Below are 22,353 nucleotides of genomic sequence, written 5' to 3'. Positions count from 1 at the left end.
TCCATGGTATTCAGGAGGTGCCATGCCACCTGTCCACATTTGGCTGGAGATTGGTGTTGTGCAGGTCCCTGTCCAGCATGCCATCCTGGTGCTATCTCTGCAGTGTGTCAGGACCAGTTTCTTTGGGCATAGGACAGCTTTAGAAACTAACAGACTTCAATGGGCAGAATCAACTAAACCACTAGGGACTCCACTAGGTTTTCATTGAATGGGACTCATGGAATTCCTTCACTCTCCTGGCCTCCACCCTCCTTACTGCTAGGGGGGGGGGGGGTTGTTTCATGGCACCCCAAGAACTTTAGACTAAAATGCAACCCCTCACTTGAGGTTTCCAGGGTGAGAGGTTGTTGGAAGAGCTTCCCTGAGGCTTGGGAGGTTTTAGGGGTCCCCACTGCATTCTGTCACTGGGCATTGTAAGTGCATGAATCTACCTTAGGATTGGGCATGAGGTTTGGGATCCAGGCAAGCTGTCACCATGTATATAATTCCTATAGGAAGCCCCCCTAGGGCTCTCCTACTTTCTGATAACTCTGCTTCTTGTCCTGTCGTCATCACTTTCTAGACTTCTCTGACCCCACCCACACCCCTATTCCAGGGTATCTTCAAATTTATGAAGAAACTCCTTCAAATTTAGGAATTCCCCTTCACAGGTATACACTCCTAAAAATATTTCTTCATCTCCTCATACTCCTATCACCATGTGTCCTTTGGACATCCCACCATGTCTCCCCAATACTTCCCCCCAAGATCTTAGACTAATCAGATACAATAGAAATATGGATTTAATCTTGTTTCTGAACTCAGGCATCAGGACTGGTCCAACAGGGGTCGGGGGACCAAGAAGGGCGCCAGGGATGAATCTGGGTGGATGGTTTTGTGTGCTCTGCCCCATTATGCTCTATTTCTCCAATTATTCTGTCTTTGGGAGGGCTCTTCAAACTCAAGTTTCATTCAGTTCATGCCCTCCCAAAACCTTTGAGATAGATTAAAATTTTTTTCTATCTCATTTTATAAAAATATTATATATATATAAAGTCTTTATTTAAGCACCATGAATCTTGTGATTTATAGGGTTCCAAAATTCTGCTTGACTGAGTGTCTTCAGGGGTTCAATCACTGTGAATTATAGGGTTCCAAAATTCTTCTTGACTGGGTTTCTTCAGGGGTTCAATGAAGGAATTCCTTTCAGGACTTGCAGCAGATATTGCCCAGAAAAGGCCACAGGAGATGGGGAGTGCAAAAACTCAAGAGGAAATCCTCTCTCCCTCATGGATCCTTGGCCAAGTAAGGCTAAAAGCTGTGGACTCTGTGGGTGGAGCCGGCAGGGGGCGCTCAGGGCTTGGCTGGGCCTGAGGGAACCGGAAGTCGGTTGGCGCTCCGCCTGGGGAGACCCAGGCCGGAAGCCCTCTGCGCGTGCGCAGCGGCTCGAGCCGAGGCCTCATTAGAGCGTAGCCGGAAGTTCTTGCTAGGTGCCTCGTTAGCGCAGTAGGCAGCGCGTCAGTCTCATAATCTGAAGGTCGTGAGTTCGATCCTCACACGGGGCACAATACTTTTGCTCGCGGCGGATTGCACAACCTCTTCTAGTTTTAAAAACAAGGCTGTTCTCGTTTTAAATCGACCCGGACCTTGCCGGGGTTGATCAAGCCTGGGAGTGCGCAGAGCTAGCCAGAGTAGGCCCCTCATTTTTGGGGAGAGGGTGAGCACTGTGCAGGAGTCCATCTGGGGATCAAAACACTTGGTCCGGGTGGCAGAGCTCATGCATGGTCGGAGGGGAGCACTCCTGGTTCAGGGATCACAATGAGGGTCATGATCTGGGTGGGGGGTTGCTCACAGTGAAGGAGCACTCACAGTGGGGAGAGCACCCCTGGTTCAGGGGTCACAATGGTCATGGTCTGGATGAGGGCTCTCAGTCTGGGAGTGGTTTACACAGCCGGTAGGGGACACTCACAGCAGGGGAGCACTCATGATGAGGAGCACTCATGGTTTGGAGGGGCACCATCTGGGGGAAGGGCAACAATTCACAGGCTAAGGAGGGAAGTGGACACAGTCCTGGAGTGTGTGGGGGACTCAAAACCAGAGGGGCACTCACAGCTTGGGGTCACAGTGTGGGTGGGGGCACTCACAATCTGGGGGTGGCACTCACAGCCAATATGGGGGGGCTCGTGGTGAAGGTGTAGACACTTACAAGCCAAGGTGGGGGCTCAAGGCCTGGGGGTGCTTTCAAGGTCAGGGTGATGGAGCTCTGTTGGTTTACTAGATCCCACCTACTCTGCATTCTTCCTCCACCCAAGGGTGTGATCTGGTGATGGATTGATTAGTGGATTATTCCTTCCTACTTGGAACTCCTCTCTCTCACCCTTGGGTGTGGCCTGGTTCTTTTCTTTTTCAATTGTAAAGTATGATTTTATTTGATTTTGTTAAAATACCTTTATTTAAACACCTTGATTACAAACATGGCTGGAGTTGGGTTTCAGGCACAAAAAGAACACATGTAGCTTGGTTCTTGTCAATAAAAGCAGGGGTCTGTGGAAGGCAGAGGCTCATTCTTTGTGTTTTCCCCCACTAAGCTACTGTCCTTCTTAGGAGCAGATTTGTGTGGTGTGGGATTCCTGGCCTGAGAGTTGGAATTCCTGGACCCATTCTTGTCCCCTTTCACTGTATGGATTATTTCCTGCATCCATGTTTGCTGCCAAACCCCTGAACATCCAGATCGTAGTTTTGGAGCCTGGGGTTCCATTTACAGAACTCCAGGAAGGGTGTGTTACAGAGCCACCTCTAATGGAAGATCCGAAGGAGTGACCCTAACACCATCCACAGTTTTTGACACTGGTACCAGGAAAGGTGGGTGCAGGCACTGTGGGCCTTGGGTGGTGGGTTGAAGAGAGGCCAAACAGCCAGAGGTTGCTGTGGGGGCTGGAAGTGGCAGGGCCCGGTGGAATCTCGGGGAGCTGCTGGGCTGAGAGCACTGCAACAGGGTGTGTGCTGATACTTTTTACACATGCTGTCATCTGGTCTTGCTTCCAAACATGGGCCATTGCAGTGGAAGCACTGAGAAGGGGCAGCTCTATGCATCGTCCAGCACTGCCGGTGCACAACTCTGCAGACCCCACCACCAGGGATTTATTTGGTCGTGTTTTGATTTAGTCTCTTAGGGGGGGCCTTTTCCTACTGTCTGCCACTTGCTCAATATTTATCGTCATGGTACCTTCAGGTGCTTAGAAACTAAGCATGGTTGATTTCATGGCCCTATTAGGTTGTGATTACCTCTTTCCCTGAATGTGGGGCCCAGTTTCCATGGCAAAGACGTCCCTTGGAGGATGGACGGGAGGCATTTCTTTATAGTATCTATGAAGTACTTCTTGCAAACGGATCCTTCCTCAAAGAGAACTGGACTTTTCCCCCCCGCAAGAAGCAGATGATCTGGAAGTGAGTTTAGGTCGGACAATTTGCTAACAGCCCTTGCTCTCTATTTTCCCAAGTGACCTAACAGGTCACTGTTTTCAGTCACAGATCCCAAGTTTTACCAGAAAAACAATATTGTAGCAAGATACCTATCCATTTCTTTTTCTTTCTTTTTTTTTTGATTTATTATATTTTTGGGGGGTCACACCTGGCAGCGCTCAGGGGTTACTCCCGGCTCTATGCTCAGAAATCACTCCTGGCAGGCACAGGGGACCATATAAATGCCGGGATTCAAACCATCGACCTTCTACATACAAGACAAACACTTTACCTCCATGCTACCTATCCATTTCACTCACTCCCCCATTTTGGAATAATTATTTATTGGGGGGACAGCATTAGGCTCAACATTTCTCTGGCTTCCCCCATTTCATTCCTAAGGACAGCATAATTCTGTGATCCCTGAATCCTTTCATTCTGTTATGCTGTTCATTACTTGCAAAGGGTTGTCTCTTTAGCAGTTAAATGCTGCCATTTGGAGTGGTTTAAAAAATTGTGATCTTGAGGCTGGAGTGGTGGCGCAAGTGGTAGGGCATTTGCCTTGCACACATGCTAACTTAAGATGGACTGTTGTTCAGTCCCCCGGTGTCCCATATGGTCCCCCAAGCCAGGAGCTATTTCTTTTCTTTTCTTTTTTTTTTTTTTTATTTTTGGGCCACACCCGGTAACGCTCAGGGGTTACTCCTGGCTATGTGCTCAGAAGTTGCTCCTGGCTTGGGGGACCATATGGGACACCGGGGGATCGAACCGCGGTCCGTCCTAGGCTAGCGCAGGTAAGGCAGGCACCTTACCTTTAGCGCCACCGCGCGGCCCCAAAGATACATTTTTTTTTTTGGGTCACACCTGGCAGTGCTCGGGGGTTACTCCTGGCTGTCTGCTCAGAAATAGCTCCTGGCAGACACAGGGGACCATATGGGACACCGGGATTCGAACCAACCACCTTTGGTCCTGGATCGGCTGCTTGCAAGGCAAACGCCGCTGTGCTAGCCGCTGTGCTATCTCTCCGGGCCCGCCAGGAGCTATTTCTGAGAGCATAGCCGGGAGTAACCGGGTATGGCCCAAAATCCAAAAAAATAAAAAAAATATGTGGTCTTGGGGCTAGAGCAGTGGTGAAGCAGTAGGACATTTGCCTTGCATGCAGCTAATCCAGGACGGACAGCAGTTAGAACCCCCAGACATCCCATATGGTTCCCCAAGCCAGGAGCGATATCTGGGCGCATAGCCAGGAGTAACCCCTGAACATCACAGGGTGTGTCCAAAAACCAAAAAAAGAAAAAAAATTGTGGTCTTTCACTCAAAAGAATATTACTAAGCTGTGAGAAAAGATGAATGAGAGGATGCCATGTTAAGTGAATCAGAAAACGACATACTGGATGATCTCACTTATAGAGAGTATAAAGAAATAATGCAAGGGATTCCAGTTGACACAACCCTGAGACACAGTTAGTGAAACTGGAATCTGAGGGTACTGGGTGGGGTGGGATAATGGAAGAAGGATCCTGGTACTCTTGCAGCGGGCATGAGTAGTAGAGCGCCTTGGAGCATTTTTGTGGTGGTAAAAGTGTAGTAGCTTACTATATCAAAACCTAAGGCAACATTTTAGGTTTTTTGGGCCACACCAGGCTTTCAGTTACTCCTGGCAGGCTCAGGGGACCATCTGGAATGCTGGAGCTCAAACTTGGGTTGGTCCAGGGTCGTCATTGTGCAAGACAAACTCCCTACCCACTGTGCTCTTGCTCCAGCTCCCCTTGCTTTTTTTCTTTCCTTCTTAGTACTGCTACTTGGCCTGGATATGCAAAGAGCATAAGTGAAGCAATACAGAGCTTTCCAGGTTTGCAGACCCTCGCTTTATTCAATGCCTCAATGCAGGGAGGGCTAGAGCTGGGAGATGCACAGGAAGGTGCTGTGATATGTCCATCCCCATATTCCTATCTTCCTAAGCCTTTGGATACCTTCACAGAACCTCATGATAGGGAAATTCTGGTATCCTGCTCTGATTAACACCGGGCCCACGTTTCTGACACCTACTTGTCCCTTCCAATTGTACTTGTGAGTTTACTGCCTCAGCCCCTGGCCTGCAGGATGGGATGGACACTTCAGAGGTTCTCCTCAGTTGACTCCATGTTAAACTGACAGTAGAGGGCGCTGGGTGGACTTGCCAAGAGCAAAGAGGTGCTCTTCATTAGCTCTAGTAGAAGCTACCCATTACAGCTAGGCTTGAGCCTGGAGTTCCAGAGGGTGCAGATGGGGCGTCCTCTCTCCCAAGTTATTCCTTCTCTTGACATTTAGCCCCTATAATAGGGGAGTTTTATAGCTATTTATGTTTTTCCTTTTTAAATGAGCATGCAGAGGCCAGAGATAGTACAAGGGTTGCACACAGGACAGATCCCTGAGCACAATTCGGTGTGGCCCCCAAACAAAACAAATAGTGTTTTCACTCATTAAGTACAGAATCCGTGACTTGAGCATCTAATTTTATCTCTCTGCAGTCTGGAAAGTTGTTACTACTGTATGGGATGCCAGGGTATTGAACCGCGATCCATCCTAGGTTTGTGCATGCAAGGCAAAAGCCCTACCACTTGCACCACTGCTCCAGTCCTATATTTTTATTTTCGAAATTTACCAGTGGCTGCTGCACTTTCCACATTGGCTTATACTCGAGTCACTAAGTTTTCCCAGTTTAGGGCAAAATTAGGAGGGTTGGTTTTTACTTGAGTACATAGGTATTCTGTAATGGTCAACCTGGACTCCCTATGGAAGCATCTTGAACCAAAGTCCAAACCTTGATCAACACTAGAGAAGTAATACCAGCAGAAAAAAATGTCTGAAAAAATGTATGAATGTATGTAACACATGTAAAAAGACATTTAATTGAGTTAATAAATTCTGAAATACCACTGAATTCACACCAGAGAAATTATTTTTGTGTGTGTGCCATACTCAACGGGTACTCAGGGCTAGGTGTTCAAGGGGACCATATTGTGTGTTAAATATGAAACACAGGTTGGCCACATACAAGACACAGTACTATCACTCTTTGCCTGAGGAAAAAAATTCTTTTTTTTTGGGTTACTCCCAGCTCGATGCTCAGAAATCGCTCCTGGCAGGCACAGGGAACCATATGGGATGCCAGGATTTGAACCAATGACCTTCTGCGTGAAAGGCAAGTGCCCCACCTCCATGCTATCTCTTAGGCCCCAGAAAAAAATTTTTTTGAATAGTGGAAGTGTTAATTGAAAGCCAAAATTGGATCCAATGTTCTACAGTTCACACAAGAGAAATCTCACACATACAATAAATAATACAAAGTACTTTAGGGGGTGCTCTTTTGCCACAAACTTGAGGACACACTATACAGAAACTTGTGTGGGGAAAATTGAAGTCTTGCTTTGTCTCCCCCACCCCCTCCATTCCCAGAAATTAGGTTATGTCAAGGAGAGATATGAGAAACGAATTTCCTATTACTTCATCAGACGTGATCATCTGTGAAATGCCAACCACGTGTGTATGACCACAGAGGAAACTAGTCTCTTTTTGAAGTCCAAAATCTGTAAAAGGATGAACTATAGGGGCCGGAGAGATAGCACAGTGGTAGGGCATTTGCCTTGCAAGTGGCCCACCAGGACCAATGATGGTTCTAATCCCAGCTTTGAAGATTGTCTCCTATATCCCAAAAAGATTACTGGGAGAACGACAGACTGGGAGAAAATGGAAGAATGTGATGAAAGAACATTTTTTTTTGGTTTTGTTTTTTGGGTCACACCAGCAGTGCTCAGGGAACCATGTGGGATGCTGGGATTTGAACCACCATCTTTCTGCATGCAAGCCAAACACCTTACCTCCATGCTATCTCTCCGGCCCATGAAAGAACTTCATTTGGTTGAAAGTATGCATAGTTCACTTGCACTGAATAGAAATGAATGAAATACTGTATTATTCAAGTTTATCTGTGTGAGTTCTTGTAAATGCATGCGGTTACAAAACTTATTGCAGGAGGTGCTGGAGAGATAGCATGGAGGTAGGATGTTTGCCTTGCATGCAGGATAGTGGTTCGAATCCTGGAATCCCATATGGCCCCCTGAGCTTGCGAGGAGCGATTTCTGAGTATAGAGCCAGGAGTAACCCCTGACCACTGCTGGGTGTGACCCAAAAACCAAAACCAAAACCAAAAAAAACACAACCTAGTCACAGGAGGCCAGTGATAGCACAGCAGGTAAGGTGTTTGCCTTACATGCAACCAACCCAGCTTCGATCCCGAACATCCCATATAGTCCCACGCTTGCCAGGAGCTATTTCTGAGCACAAAGGCAAGAGTAACACCGGAGTGCCACCAGGAATAGCACAGCAGCGTTTGCCTTGCAAGCAGCTGATCCAGGACCAAAGGTGGTTGGTTCGAATCCCGGTGTCCCATATGGTCCCCTATGCCTGCCAGGAGCTATTTCTTTTCTTTTCTTTTTTTTTTTTTTTTTGGTTTTTGGGCCACACCCGGTAACGCTCAGGGGTTACTCCTGGCTATGTGCTCAGAAGTTGCTCCTGGCTTGGGGGACCATATGGGACGGCGGGGGATCGAACCGCGGTCCATCCAAGGTTAGCGCAGGCAACGCAGGCACCTTACCTTTAGCGCCACCGCCTGGCCCCGCCAGGAGCTATTTCTGAGCAGACAGCCAGGAGTAACCCCTGAGCACCACCGGGTGTGACCAAAAACCAAACCAAAACAAAACAAAACAAAACAAAAAAACCCAAACAAACAAACAAACAAACAAGAAAAAAACCCAATCCTAGTAGGTGAAGATTCTAACAAAAAATATGAAACAGGGTAACGAGCAGCAAGGTAAATCTGCCTGGCAGAATCACAGTATTCTTAGAATTTAAATATCTTTCTGTTTGTTTGTTTGTTTTTGTTTTTTAGGCCACACCCGTTTGACACTCAGGGGTTACTCATGGCTATGCGCTCAGAAATCGCCCCTGGCTTGGGTGGGACCATATGGGACGCCAGGGGATCCAACCACTGTGGTCAGTCCTACGCTAGCGCTTGTGAGGCAGACACCTTACCTCTAGCGCCACCTTCCCGGCCCCAGAATTTAAATATCTTAAGGTAAGCAATTTTTAGTTCACCACGTACACACGTTTATACATATTTTGGCCAATTTATAAGACTGGCCAAGAGGGCTTGTTTGTAATGAACTTGAAAAAGGATAGAGGAGGTTGAGGGAAGTTTCTTGGGAAACCAAAGGCTTGCATAAAAAAAACTTTGCCTTACTGAAACAACTTGGCTTATTCTAACATTATCATTTTGTGTCTCCAGAAATACTTACTACTGCTCTATACTATCAAGCACTGTGCTAGGAAACTTTACATGTGCTTTCTCACTAAATCCACACACACAGATCCATGAGATGGTTGACAATCCCTCCTTCTAGAAAAGGGCTCAGGTAGGTTGGCTGGCCCAGGATGCTGACATTGTAAGAGGCCATGCAGTAAAGCCACAGCGGGGAAGTGCTGGTAGGAAAAGAACGGATAGAAGCTATATAGCCAGACTGTGACCACTGTTTCTGGAGGCCTGGTGGGGTTAGGACAGTAAGTAATTCAGTTCTTTCCATACCATGGGGCTCCAGAGTGGTTGTTGAGTTCTCTTTCTGTTAGCAGTGGTTAAGAGCCAGTTCTGTAGCTTGACCCAACAAGCCCTCATGTGAAAGGGATCAACTATGGTTAATGAGAGAAACAACCAGAAAGAGCCAAACACAAGCTTTATTAGCTTCAAAACTCTTTTTATGAGGCCAGAGAGATAGTATAGCAGTAGGGTGTTTGCCCTGCAAACAGCTGATCCAGTACAAATGGTGGTTCAAATCCCAGCATCTCATATGGTCCCCCATGCCTTTCAAGAAGCTACTTCTTAGCACAGAGCCAGGAATAACCCCTTAATGCCAGCTGGTATGACCCAAACACAAGAAAAAGAAAAAAAACAAAAACAAAAACAAAACTTTTTATTGTGAAAAGTGCAAGAAGTCAATTCCAAGTCAAAAAAAAAAATTAAAGGCAGAATTAAATACAACCCATCATTTTTATAAGTATACTTTTCTATACAAGAAAGTTTATCTTTAGAGAAATTGAAAAAATAAATAATCTGAGAAAATCAGTGTCACTGATTGCAGCTTTGACATCTCTCTCTGACTAGGACAGAGCTAAGCCTCGGTTGACGGTGTTGTCTGCAGCCAAGAGATGGGACGTTCGGTATCGATTCTGGGCTTGGGTGGTGAGTCTCTGACGAAGATTTCTCACTCTCTCCATGAGATCTTGTTCTAGGGCGTCCCAGTGGACTCTTCTTTGATTTAAAGAAACTTAAAGACGGAAGTTCAATTGGCAATGGGGGGAGAGAGGGGAGGAAGAAAGAACAACAAGATCATAAAGATGAGTGAATTTAATATTACTGCTAGTAAAGATTCAGCATTGATCTATTTTTGTTTTGTTGTTGGGCCACACCTGAGTTCAGGGATTACTCCTGGAGATCAAAACCGAGCCACCAAGTGCAAAGCAAATGGCCTACCCGCTGTACTATTTATCTTTTTTTTGTTGTTTGTTTTGGAGCCACACCAGGTCGTGCTCAGGGGTTACTCCTGGCTCTGAGGTTAGGAATTACTCTTGGCAAGCTTGGGGGGACTATATGGGATGCCATGGATTGAACCTGGGTTGGCTGAGTGTAAGGCATCCGACCTGCTGTACAAGTGCCCTGATCCTTAAGCATTATATATATATATATATATATATATATATATATATATATATATATATATATATATATTTTTTTTTTTTTTTTTTAGTTTTTGGGCCACACCCAGCGGCGCTCAGGGGTTACTCCTGGCTATCTGCTCAGAAATAGCTCCTGCAGGGGGGTGGGGGTGGGGCATATGGGACGCCAGGATTCGAACCAACCACCTTAGGTCCTGGATCGGCTGCTTGCAAGGCAAATGACATTTATCTTAAGATAAATATGCTGGGGCCGGAGAGATAGCATGGAGGAAGGGCGTTTGCCTTGCATGCAGATGGACGGTGGTTAGAATCCCGGCATCCCATATGGCCCCCCGAGCATGCCAGGATCGATTTCTGAGCATAGAGCAAGGAGTAACCCCTGAATGCCGCTGAGTATGATCCAAAAACAAAACAACAACAACAACAACAACAACAACAAAAAGATAAATATGCTACAAAAATATTGGTTATGGGGCCAGAGTGGTGGCGCAGTTGTAGGACGTTTGCCTTGCATGTGGCTGATGTTCGATCCCCGGAGTCCTACGTGGTCCCCCAAGCTAGGAGAGATCTCTGAGCGCAAGGCCAAGAGTAATCCCTGGGCGTCGCCAGGTGTGGCCCCAAAACAATATATATATATATATATATATGTAGAAGTATTTTTATCATCTATATCATTCATAATATGAAGGAAAGGCATTCCAAGTGGTCAAAATTGCAAACTGTAACACCATCACTTTCTCAGTGTTTTGAGAAAAGAACTCAAATGCTTTTGGTACTGAATCATCTAAGGAGAGTGTCCAGGAGTTAGAGTAAAAGGATGCAACGTATCCAAGAATAACTGATTTTGCACTGATTTGGGGGCTGGTAAATACTGAACAAAATAAACTCTGAACCTGTTATAAATTCAAACAGCTTCAGTTTCTGAAAAATACTTTTTCCCTCAAAGGGATTCATTCAACTTCTTTGTTTCACTGCCGAAAGCCTAAATTTGCCAAATGTTCTCAACTTGATCTTCCAATTCAGAATGGTGGTTAAAAGTCAACTTTCTGATGTATCAGAAGAGAGGACAGTTGAGGCTCCCTTGAGTTTTTGTTTTTTTTTTTTTTTTTTTTCTTTGGTTTTTGGCCACACCCGGTGACGCTCAGGGATTACTCCTGGCTCTGCACTCAGAAATCACTCCTGGCTTGGGGGACCATAAGAGATGCCAGGGGATAAAACCGAGTTCCGTCCTGGGTCTGCCGGATACAAGGCACACACCCTACCGCTGCACCACCACTCTGGCCCCTGAGGTGGTCTTTTCACAGATGTTTAAATAAAAACCTAACAAGGACCATCACTAATTGAGTTAGCGGGAGATTCTGCTGGGACTCCAACTGTGTTTTTTTTTTTTTTTTTTTGGTTTTTGGGCCACACCTGGTAACGCTCAGGGGTTACTCCTGGCTATGCGCTCAGAAGTTGCTCCTGGCTTGGGGGACCATATGGGACGCCAGGGGATCGAACTGTGGTCCGTCCAAGGCTACCAACTGTGTTTTCTAAAGGATCTCGGTGCTGGTGTTCAAGAGAGGAGACAGCACGACGTATTTGGCAAACTTCTACTTGGTTCAGTTTTTCCTCCAGCTGAAAAGTTAAGAATGGTCGCTGCCTCCATTTTAAGATCTTCACTAAGAATGCCCCAGGGAAAATGGCAACATCCTATAAAAATACTTTTAGACATCATCAAGCTGAAATATAACTCACTTTTAAATAAATAATAGGAGAACACCATTTTGCTGAAAACTTACTCTGCCTGGAGGAGTCCATTTCAGAAATCTCATTGAGTTCAGAGGTTCTGGACAGACTGCTGGTGGCGACCTGTTTGTTCTGGCACTTGGGCTCTTGTGCTTTTAGAAAAAAATAACAGAGGTATCAGAAGGATGTCTGGCAGTGAGCAGGAAGCCTTTATGAATGTTAACTGATCCCAGTAAATTAAAATCTTCCAGGAAAGCTCCTTCCTCTTCCATCCTGAGGAGAATGCCATCTTATTCAAAAGGCACAAAGATGGAGGCTGGAATGACGGCACAGCAGGTAGGGAATTTGCCTTGCTTGCAGCAAACATGGGTTAGATCCCAGACATCCTATATGGTCCCTTGAGTCTGCCAGGAGTAATTTTTTTTTGTTTGATTGGCAGTGCTCAAGCGTTACTCCTGGCTCTGTGCTCAGAAATCGCCCCCGACAGGCTCAGGGGACCATATGGGATTCTGGGATTCAAATCACTGTTCTTCTGCATGCAAGGCAAGTGCCCTACCTCAATACTATCTCTCGGGCCCCAAATATAGACTTTTAAGAGACTGAACACTATAATATCACAAAGAGACTTTCAGGAATACTCACCATTTTTAAGTGGGTTTTCTGCATGTTCTAAAGAATCCTTTATCTCCTTTTCTAGAAAACATTTTCTAGCGGCATCAGAAAGAGCAGACACTTCCTTTTCTGATTTCAAATATAAGTCTTTTTCTTCAGCTTCCTTCCACTAGACACAAATAGGTAAAGGAAAATGATGATAATACAAGTTCCCAGCTTGAATTGTAGCCCCTTTTCCTTTTCATGCTATGCTGTGTGGCATGAAGGGGCTGTTTGCTGTCAGGTAAACTGGATGCCAACTGGAACCTCCTAAACATACTTGCAAGTACAGGTGCTTTGGACATATGCAAACATATGTATGCATTGGTGTGAGTGCCATGTTGGCCCAACTGCCACACATACACAACCCCATTGACAACAAAAGCATTCATTGCAATAGTGTCCATCTCAAACCTTCTGGGATTTGGTTAGTCAAAAATAATCCCTTAGGGGTCGGAGAGATAGCATGGAGGAAGGATGTTTGCCTTGCATGCAGAAGAATGGTGGCTCGAATCCCAGCATTCCATATGGTCCCCTGAGCCTGCCAGGAGCAATTTCTGAGTATAGAGCTAGGAGTAACCCCTGAGCACTGCCGGATGTGACCCCCCCCCCCCCAAATTCCCTAGTGTGCTAGAGACAGTACAGCTGGTAGGGCTCTTGCCTTGCTTGCAACCAACCTGGTTTCAAGTCCCAGCATTCCAATGGTCCCCCAAGCGCTGCCAGGAGTAATTTTTTTTTTTTTGGGGGGTGGTCACACCTGGCAGCACTCAGAGATTACTCTTGGCTCTATGCTCAGAAATTACTCCTGGCAGACTCAGGGGACCATATGGGATGCTGGGATTTGAACCACCATTCTTCTGCATGAAAGGCAAATGCCTTCCCTCTATGCTTTCTCTCCAGCCCCACAATAAATATGCATTAAGTCAAAAAAACTTAAGTGAGTCACATTATCAGGAAGGCACATAGAGCTTAGAATTCCATTTTTTTGTTTGTTTGTTTTTAGGCCACATCTGGCAATGCTCAGGGGTTACTCCAGGTTCTACCTTCAAGAATTGCTCCAGGCATGGCTTGAGAAATCATATTGGGTGCTGAGGATAGAACCTAGGTTGACTGCAATGCAAGGGAAGCATCCTACCCTCTGTGCTATTGCTCCAGTTCCTAAAATTATATCTTTATTTGGAGTGATAATGCTCCCAGCTAAAACTATTAAATTTCCCAATATCCTTGCAGTCAAATATGGCTACAGAGGGAACATGAACTTCTGGGCGTGGGTGGGAGGTGAAAATGAGTGGTCTTATCTGGTTTTTGGAACCACTTGCACCTCTGTTCTACCTTCTTGTGACCTAGAATATACATATTTATAGCTATTACCCTGTCTTTGATCACTATATTTTGAATTTTAGTATTGGAAGCTGTTCCTACCTGTTCAATATCTTTGTCAGCATAAGGAATGATGTAAAAAATTAATGATGTTAAATAAAAAGGTAGAACAAGTTGAGATGGATGTTGAGACACACTAATGTTACTGAGAAGATTTTAGCCATTTTAGATAGTTTCAATATTTTATTGTTTCAGTAAGAGTGCAAAGTTCTTTGAGTATTATGTATTAAAATAAGATCATCTGGGGGCCGGGTGGTGGCGCTAAAGGTAAGGTGCCTGCCTTGCCTGCGCTAGCCTTGGACAGACCGAGGTTCGATCCCCCGGTGTCCCATATGGTCCCCCAAGCCAGGAGCAATTTCTGAGCACATAGCCAGGAGTAACCCCTGAGCGTTACCGGGTGTGGCCCAAAAACAAAAAAAAAAACAAAAAATAAGATCATCTTTTGTCAGGGGAGGGGTAAGGAGTGCCACAACTGGTGGTATCCAGGGTTTACTCTTGGCTCTGTTCTTAGGAACTGGAGTCACTCCTGGCAAAATTGGGGAACTACATGGGGTGCAGGGGATCAAACCTATGTCAGATCTGTGCCAGGAAAGCACCTTACCCTTTGTACTATCTCTATGGCCCCCAGATAAGGTTATCTTTAAGAGCTACTCCAACAAAAATTGTTTGTTTGGATGCATGTGTCTGTCCTAAGTTATGAGGATATAGTTTCAAAATTTAAGTACTTAGTAACAAAAAGTTCCTAGGGCTTGTTCTTACCTTTTGAGCTTCATGCCCCATCATTGCATTTAATATTTCTGATTCTTTCTTCCTGTTTTCCCGAAGGAGTCTGGCTACTTCCTGGTAAGACTCATTTCGCTGTAGATCACTACATCTTTGTTTATATAAAGCTTGAATCCGACAGTCATTATTTAGACATGCTTGTTCAGCTTTTGCCAAATTTTCTTCAATTAACTAAGAAACGTTTGCAAATTTCAGAAACAAGGTTAGAGTCTATCAAATGATGGTGCATCCATTCGTGGCATCCACGTGTCTAGGGTTGCTCTCTGCAACCCTGTTCATATATTAGAATCTCCACAATGTATTGCCTACCACCTTGTATTAAATATTAAGACAACACTACCTCTTTTCAGAAAAAACAAACAAACAAACAAAAAAACCATTCAGTGTCTCTCCTGCACCCCCACTATACAATAATTTTAAGAAAATAGAAAGAGGGCCCGAAGAGATAGCACAGCGGCGTTTGCCTTGCAAGCAGCCGATCCAGGACCAAAGGTGGTTGGTTCGAATCCCGGTGTCCCACATGGTTCCCTGTGCCTGCCAGGAGCTATTTCTGAGCAGACAGCCAGGAATGACCCCTGAGCACTGCCGGGTGTGGCCCAAAACCAAAAAAAAAAAAAGAAAATAGAAAGAGGGCCAGAGTGGCGCAAGGGGTAAGGCATCTGCCTTGCCTGCACTAGCCTAGGACTGACCGCAGTTCGATCCCCCGGTGTCCCATATGGTCGCCCAAGCCAGGAGCGATTTCTGAGCACATAGCCAGGAGTAACCCCGGAGCATCACCAATGTGGCCCAAAAACAAAAACAAAAACAAAAAAGAAAAAGAAACAGAGAGTCCCCTGGATCAGTCCAGTGTTCCCCAGGCAGGGTTTGTTTTACTCACTTTGGCAATTGGAATACTGAAAACAGATTGACATAAATTCCGCCATAAATCAATTAAGTAAGTCTTTTGGCGGTGTGGATGGGGCACACACCCAGTGACTCTGGTCACTCCTGGTTCTGTACTCAGGAATTACTGCTGGCTGTGCTCAGGGGACCATTTGGGATATCAGGGGATATAAACCAAGGTTGGCTGCATGCAAGTCAAATACCCTTTCTACTATTCAGGGGTCCTCAAACTTTTTAAACAGGGGGCCAGTTCACTGTCCTTCAGACTGTTGGAGGGCCAGATTATAGTAAAACAAAAATTATGAACAAATTTCTATGCACACTGCATATATCTTATTTAGAAGTGAAGAAACAAAATGGGAATAAATACAATATGTGGCCCTCGGGCCGTAGTTTGAAGACCCCTGTAACTATACGATCACTCCAGCCCATTAAATCAACTCTTGGGATTCCTGAATGCTGCTGCTTTTAGAAAGTTCTTAAAGTGATTCTATTGTCTAGCCAAGGTGGAGAACTTGCAGGTTGAGGGATGGGGAGGCTTCAGCAATTAACTCATTTCATACTTGGAAAAGGAATCAGGACATACATGCTCAGACTGGAAGACAGCCTCATAGGGGAAATAAGGATGTCTCGGTGAGATCAGCCAAGAAACTGCAGCACAGCAAGGAGGTGGGAAATCTTACACTGTTCCTAGGCCAGCCTCATGCAGACTTATTTTCTTTGTTTTGAGTTTGTTTTGTTTTGGGGCCATACCCAGTGATGCTCAGGAGTCCCTCCTCCTGGTTTTGCACTCAGAAATTACTCCTGGCAAGGCCCAGGGAACCAATGAGATGCTGGGATCAAACTTGGGTCAGCTATGTGCAAGGCACACCTTGCTCTGGTGCTTCAGAACTACTTTAAAAAAAATACAGGAAAAAAATTATAAAAAAGGGGGCAGAGTGGTGGCGCAAGCAGCAGAGTGTCTGCCTTGCCCGTGCTAATGTAGGATGGACCACGGTTCAATCTGCCGGTGTCCCATATAGGCCCCCAAGCCAGGAGTGATTTCTGAGCGCATAGCCAAGAGTAACCCCTGAGAGTCACTGGGTGTGGCCCCAAAACCAAACACAAAAAAAAAAAAAAAAAAGAAAAAGAAAAAAGAAAAAAGAAAATTATACTAATAAAAAAAAAAAACCAGAAATTAATTCTTGCAGTTCGCCTATCCCATTTTAATTCATTTAGAATTTCAGAAAGGAGAATCTATAAGAAATCCTATAAAACAATTCAGGGAGATTTCTTTTTTTTTTTTTGGTTTTTGGGCCACACCCGTTTGATGCTCAGGGGTTACTCCTGGCTATGCTCTCAGAAATCGCTCCTGGCTTGGGGGGACCATATGGGACACCGGGCGATCGAACCGCGGTCCGTCCTACGCTAGCGCTTGCAAGGCAGACACCTTGCCTCTAGCGCCACCTTCCCGGCCCCAGGGAGATTTCTTAATAGATTCACCATAAACCATATCCTCTAATAAGGCATTAAAAAAAAAAAAGACACTATGGGGCCCGGAGAGATAGCACAGTGGCGTTTGCCTTGCAAGCAGCCGATCCAGGACCAAAGGTGGTTGGTTCGAATCCCGGTGTCCCATATGGTCCTCCGTGCCTGCCAGAAGCTATTTCTGAGCAGACAGCCAGGAGTAACCCCTGAGCACTGCCAGGTGTGGCCCAAAACAAACAAACAAAAAAAAAAGACACTAGGTCGAGAGAAATAGCACAGCGGTAGGGCATTTGCCTTGCATGCTGCCAATCCAGGATGGACAGTGGTTTGAATCCCGGCATCCCATATGGTCCCCTCAACCTGCCAGGGGCGATTTCTAAGCACAGAGCCAGGAGTAACCCCTGAGCATTGCTGGGTGTGACCCAAATACCCCCCCCCTAAAAAAAAGACACTAAATTTAACACAGCACTCTCAATATTCACTTAACATCCCAAGTAATTTATTTTATTAAATAAAAGTCAGTACTCTTCCAGAGAACACACTTTGGAAACACTGTCTTAAACACCATCTGAGAGATGTGTTATCGTGCAATCTAATCTAGTAAGGAACAATTTCTGAAACCACAGCCCAGTTGAACACTTGGATGATTTCTAAAGCTTTATATTCTCCAAGAGCATAAAAGGCACATGGAGATGACTATGAATGAAGTAACCTTAAAAATAAATGTGAGATTCAAAAAACTGTGATGACTGAGCAATGGAATGAATTAACTCGGCATTAGAGATCTCAACTGCCATCTTCCCAAAGACTGACAGATGGAAAGTTCCCTTTCCACATATATTCACTCAATCTACCCTACTTTTTACCTTCTGAGTTTCTTGGCTCCGAGTCTGAATTGTGTCTATCAGTTTGTGGAACATGTCTTGCTCCTGATCCACTTTTTGTCTATAGGCATCTGCATCGTCTCTCATTTCTTTCGCCATGGCCTCCTGACTGCTACTAAGACTCTGTTACAAAAATAATTTTTAAATTCAACAAACCTACCAATGTACAGAATCACAGTAGTGCTAGAATACATGAATTTTCTCCAGAATATTGAATTATGCACACAGGATAAAAAAAAAAACACAATCATTTAATTTGCAAAGGAAAAAGCAAACTGTAGAGGCATCAGGAAAAATGAGAGTACAACCAAGTCTCTGAAAATTCTCTCCTTCCCAAAAGTGCTAGCAATTCTGGCCAAGGCAACTTTTTCAGAATTCTGGAAATCAACCAGAGCTTTGCAATTATGTGAGATGTGTTTATTCCCAAGAATGGCTGGATCATGGCAAAAAAGAATGTTTCCCAGCATTTTAAACTTCTATTCTTTCTATTTTCATCCCACCCAGTCTGGTATCTAATGGAGGGGTTAAAGAAGAGTTGGAATTCCTTTGAATTCTCGTTATAAGAACTGACATAAAAAAAAAAAAAAAACCTACAAGAAATAAGAAAAAAAAAAAAGAAAAATTACAAAGAAAAATAAAGGAAAAAACAAAACAAAACAAAAACAAACAAAAAGAACTGACATTACTTGATGGATCTATAAGGAATTAGGATGAATACCCAAGGAAAATATGGTCTGAGACAGTGCCAGAAACAGTCTATGTAAGAAGTGGGGGAGGATAGTAGGGGATGTTGAATCAATGGTGAATGGTGGTGGGTACCAAGCTCTCTCTTGGTGTTGGAAAATAGGACAGCAAGCATAAAACAACAGTATGGGGGGCCAGAGAGATAGCGACATTTGCCTCACAAGCAGCGGATCCAGGACCTAAGGTTGTTGGTTCGAAACCCGGTGTCCCATATGGTCCCCCGTGCCTGCCAGGAGTTATTTTTGAGCAGATAGCCAGGAGTAACCCCTGAGCACCACCAGGTGTGGCCCAAAAACCAAAACCAAAAAAACAAAACAAAAAACAACAGTATGGGAACTGTTACCAAGTAAAAAAATCCTCCCAATGAGAAATTATTAATTAATATGATTAATAAGAGATGATCTGATATAATTTCTACTTATTTTTTGGGGGTGGCCACACCTGTCTCTGAACTCAGGAAATCACTCCTGGCAATGCTCAGAGGTTATTCCTGGCTCTGTGCTAAGAGATCATCCCTGAAAGTGCTTGGGGGACCAAATGGGATACTAGGGATCGAACTTGGGTCAGCCACTTGCAAGGCAAATACCCTACCTGCTGTGGCTATCACTCTGGCCCCAATATATGGCTTTAGTTCTAAGAACCACTGGAAATGAGCCAGAGCAGACTCTGTAGCAGCCCAGAACATATCCAGGTGTGCCCCCCAACAAAATATAGAACCAAAATACTCCCATTCAAAAGGAAAATGAAAGAATCCTCTTTTCTGTGGCCTTCCTGCCAAAAGTATGTTAAGTTGGGTCTAATCACGAGGCAACGACAAACATTAATTGAAGAGCACTGTCAAATAGTGACCAAAGTGCTTCTGAAATGTGTCATTCAAGACTCAAGAACAGTTCCAGTTATTTGGTGTTTTGCTGGTCTGTTTTCAAAAGAAATGTTTCCAACTTAAAGGAGACTAAAAAGAAATGGATTGTGGGGCTGAGGAGGTGGCTAAAGGGGCTGGAGCACATGTTATACTTGCAGGGAGATCTGGGTTTGATGCCCAGGGTCGACCCCTGAGAAGTCTGAGCCCCACAGCACCACTAGGTATGTCCTCAAACAGACCAAATAAAAGAAAATTTAAAATATTCACTGTGGAAACAAACACGTAAATGATGACTGTAGATTACAATCAGATACTATATTTTAAGTGTTATTTAATGTGAAAAACAGTCATGCATGGCATCTGTTCTATGCTTACCTCTGATCACCAATCTGAGGCTCAATGCCTGACTTTTTTTTTTTTTAGCACCCCATCCCTCAAAGCCTGACTTTTAAGAGGGCACAAGAGGGCTTTCAACAATAATGAATAACAAAATGTTCATGTTAAATAATATTTCTCTTAACAAAGTTTCTTTTTGTAGTAGTTAGTAGGAAAATTGAATTTCATGTACTAAGTAAGGTGCTTGCTAATTTGATTTGAGAAGTTTCAGATTTAAAGTACTGGGATGGTCGTACAGTGGGTAGGGTATAGCCTTGTACTTGGCTCACCTGGGTTTGGTATCATAAGTCCACTGGAAATAAACCCAGAGCGGAGTCAAGAGTAAGCCCTGACACTGGTGTGTGTGACCCCCCCCCCCCAAACCAAATAAACACAGAAAATATTTTTCAGCTCTTGTTTTACAAGGCGCTCTGGTGAAATATTTTTTGTTTTGCTTTGGTTTGGGGCCACATCTGGTGTTCCTCAAGGCTCTGTCTGTGTTCAGGGATCACTCTGGCAGGCTTGGGGACCATAAGGGATGCTGGGGGTTGAACCTGGGTCAGCCACATGCAAAGCAAACACCTTCCCTTTACTCCCCCCTGTAAAATATTTAGATAATTTTTCAGTCTCTGTAATACAGAGGAAAATGTAGAAAGTGGATAGAGAAGAGCTTGAGGCAAAATCTGGGCTCACAGCTGGTGCTTCAGACACCAGACTAAAATTGCTACAAGAAACATGAATTAAAGAAATGTAGTAAACTGCGCATTCAAACGTTTTTGGCTTCCATTGAATCCTGTATAATACTATATTCTGCTTGAAAAAGAAAAGGAGAAATATAAATAAACACTGGAAAGTCATGAATATAATCTACAAAGAGTATGAATAAAACCTGTCTTCATCTCCCACCCCCCACCTTTTGAGTTGGGAGCCATACCTAGCAGTGCTTGGGGCTACTTTCTGTAGTATTTGGGGTATCGGCTGGTGCATGGGATGTAACCGAGGTCTCCAGCACCTCAAGGCCATGTTCAGCCATTCTTGTCCCACCCTTCCTTATTAACATTGGAAATAGCTGATATGTACCTTCTCATATAATCTCTTTTGTGATTCAAGCTCCAGATGTTTCATTTCTATGTCTCTGGCAGTCGTAGTAATTTCTCGATCTCTCATTTGCAACTATGGCGGAACCAAAAAGAAAAAAAAAAGTGGGTATAATAGACGCAATAATACTGTAACAATATATTGAAAGTATTTCAAGGCAATTGGGTCTTTAAAACTAGAGTAATTGACAGCGTATTAACATGTACTGTGGGATATAGGAATGATATCTGAATTAAAGTGAAGCTAAATTTTCTAAAAAAGAAAGCAGAGTTACCATATGTTCCATCTACCCAGACGGGGAGGACAGATGGCAGTTTTTAACCATATCGCATTAGCCAGTTTTACAAGTCAGAAAAACCTGGGCAATTTATATTTGGGGTGGATCAAAATATAGAATGTTTCCTCTTGTTAAATGCAATATACATATCTAATGTTCTTTTCCCTCTAAATTTCTATAATTATAAATTCAGGTTGGCCACAGCAATTCCATGTTTAAATTTACTGTGAACTATCAACACGTGTGAGTTTAGTTAAGTTAGAATTCATCTTTCTTTAACATTTGATTACTTGGATGCTTTTCATTTTTTTTTTCTTTTCATTCTTACATACTAGTTTCTGAATAAGGGTTAGTATTGGGGGGCACACCCAGTGGTGCTCAGGGGTCACTCCTAGCAGTGCTCCAGGGACTATCTGGGATACTGGGGACCAAATCTAGGTCAGCCATATGCAAGGCAAGCACCCTAACCTGTTGGACTATCTTTCTGGCCCTGGATAAGGTATTTTTAAGACATAAAACAAAATCTTAGCTATCATTTTAAATATGTGGTTGTGTAGAGTTCCAATTATTAAGGGATGATAACAAAGCATATGATCTACTTATCTAAAAATTAAAATATTCTGCAGTGTTAAAGAGATTCTATTCTCATACTAACAACTTAGACCAAAAGAAAACATGTACAACAGGTAAAAGGCTAATAACCCAATTCTGCTCAATGGCAGCCACTAACCACAGCAGGGCTGTTGCACACTTAAAATGTGACAGCTAGAGCTCAAAGAAGGCGATACTAATGAAACTCTCAGTAACAATATCAAAATCCACAGTGCTTAAAAGGAAAAGAGAGAAACAGAGAGAGAGAAAACGAATGCAATTATTCCTTTAGCTAGTCATGAAATCTAAAAGGCTACAAAAACTTTCTTAAAGGTTTATTCCAGGGGGGCAGAGCAACAGCACAGCAGTAGGGCACTTGCTTTGCATGCAGCCAATTCAGGATAGATGGCAGTTTGACTCCC

The 22,353-nt window shown here is 44.2% G+C and overlaps 1 protein-coding gene and 1 non-coding gene across 2 annotated transcripts in view; one reads left to right on the top strand and one right to left on the bottom strand.

The window, feature by feature from the left end:
• Positions 1-1,471: 1,471 nt before the first annotated feature.
• TRNAM-CAU (transfer RNA methionine (anticodon CAU)) lies at positions 1,472-1,544 on the top strand. Its single transcript has one exon. It is a non-coding gene; the product is annotated as a tRNA-Met (tRNA).
• Positions 1,545-9,521: 7,977 nt separating this feature from the next.
• TBC1D31 (TBC1 domain family member 31) overlaps positions 9,522-22,353 on the bottom strand; it is a 53,816-nt gene continuing 40,984 nt past the window's right edge. Inside the window, exons 17-22 of the mRNA XM_049765666.1 lie at positions 21,046-21,138; positions 17,967-18,107; positions 14,728-14,922; positions 12,580-12,718; positions 11,991-12,089; positions 9,522-9,800 (exon numbers count right to left, since the gene is read on the bottom strand). Coding sequence (XP_049621623.1) covers positions 9,634-9,800; positions 11,991-12,089; positions 12,580-12,718; positions 14,728-14,922; positions 17,967-18,107; positions 21,046-21,138 — 834 coding nt within the window. The 3' untranslated portion in view covers positions 9,522-9,633. The remainder of the gene's footprint in view (positions 9,801-11,990; positions 12,090-12,579; positions 12,719-14,727; positions 14,923-17,966; positions 18,108-21,045; positions 21,139-22,353) is intronic.

The sequence above is a fragment of the Suncus etruscus genome, chromosome 19 (genome assembly GCF_024139225.1).
Source record: "Suncus etruscus isolate mSunEtr1 chromosome 19, mSunEtr1.pri.cur, whole genome shotgun sequence".
NCBI lineage: Eukaryota > Metazoa > Chordata > Mammalia > Eulipotyphla > Soricidae > Suncus > Suncus etruscus.
Note: the sequence above shows the minus strand (reverse complement) of the source record. Positions and strands in the feature narration are given on the sequence as shown.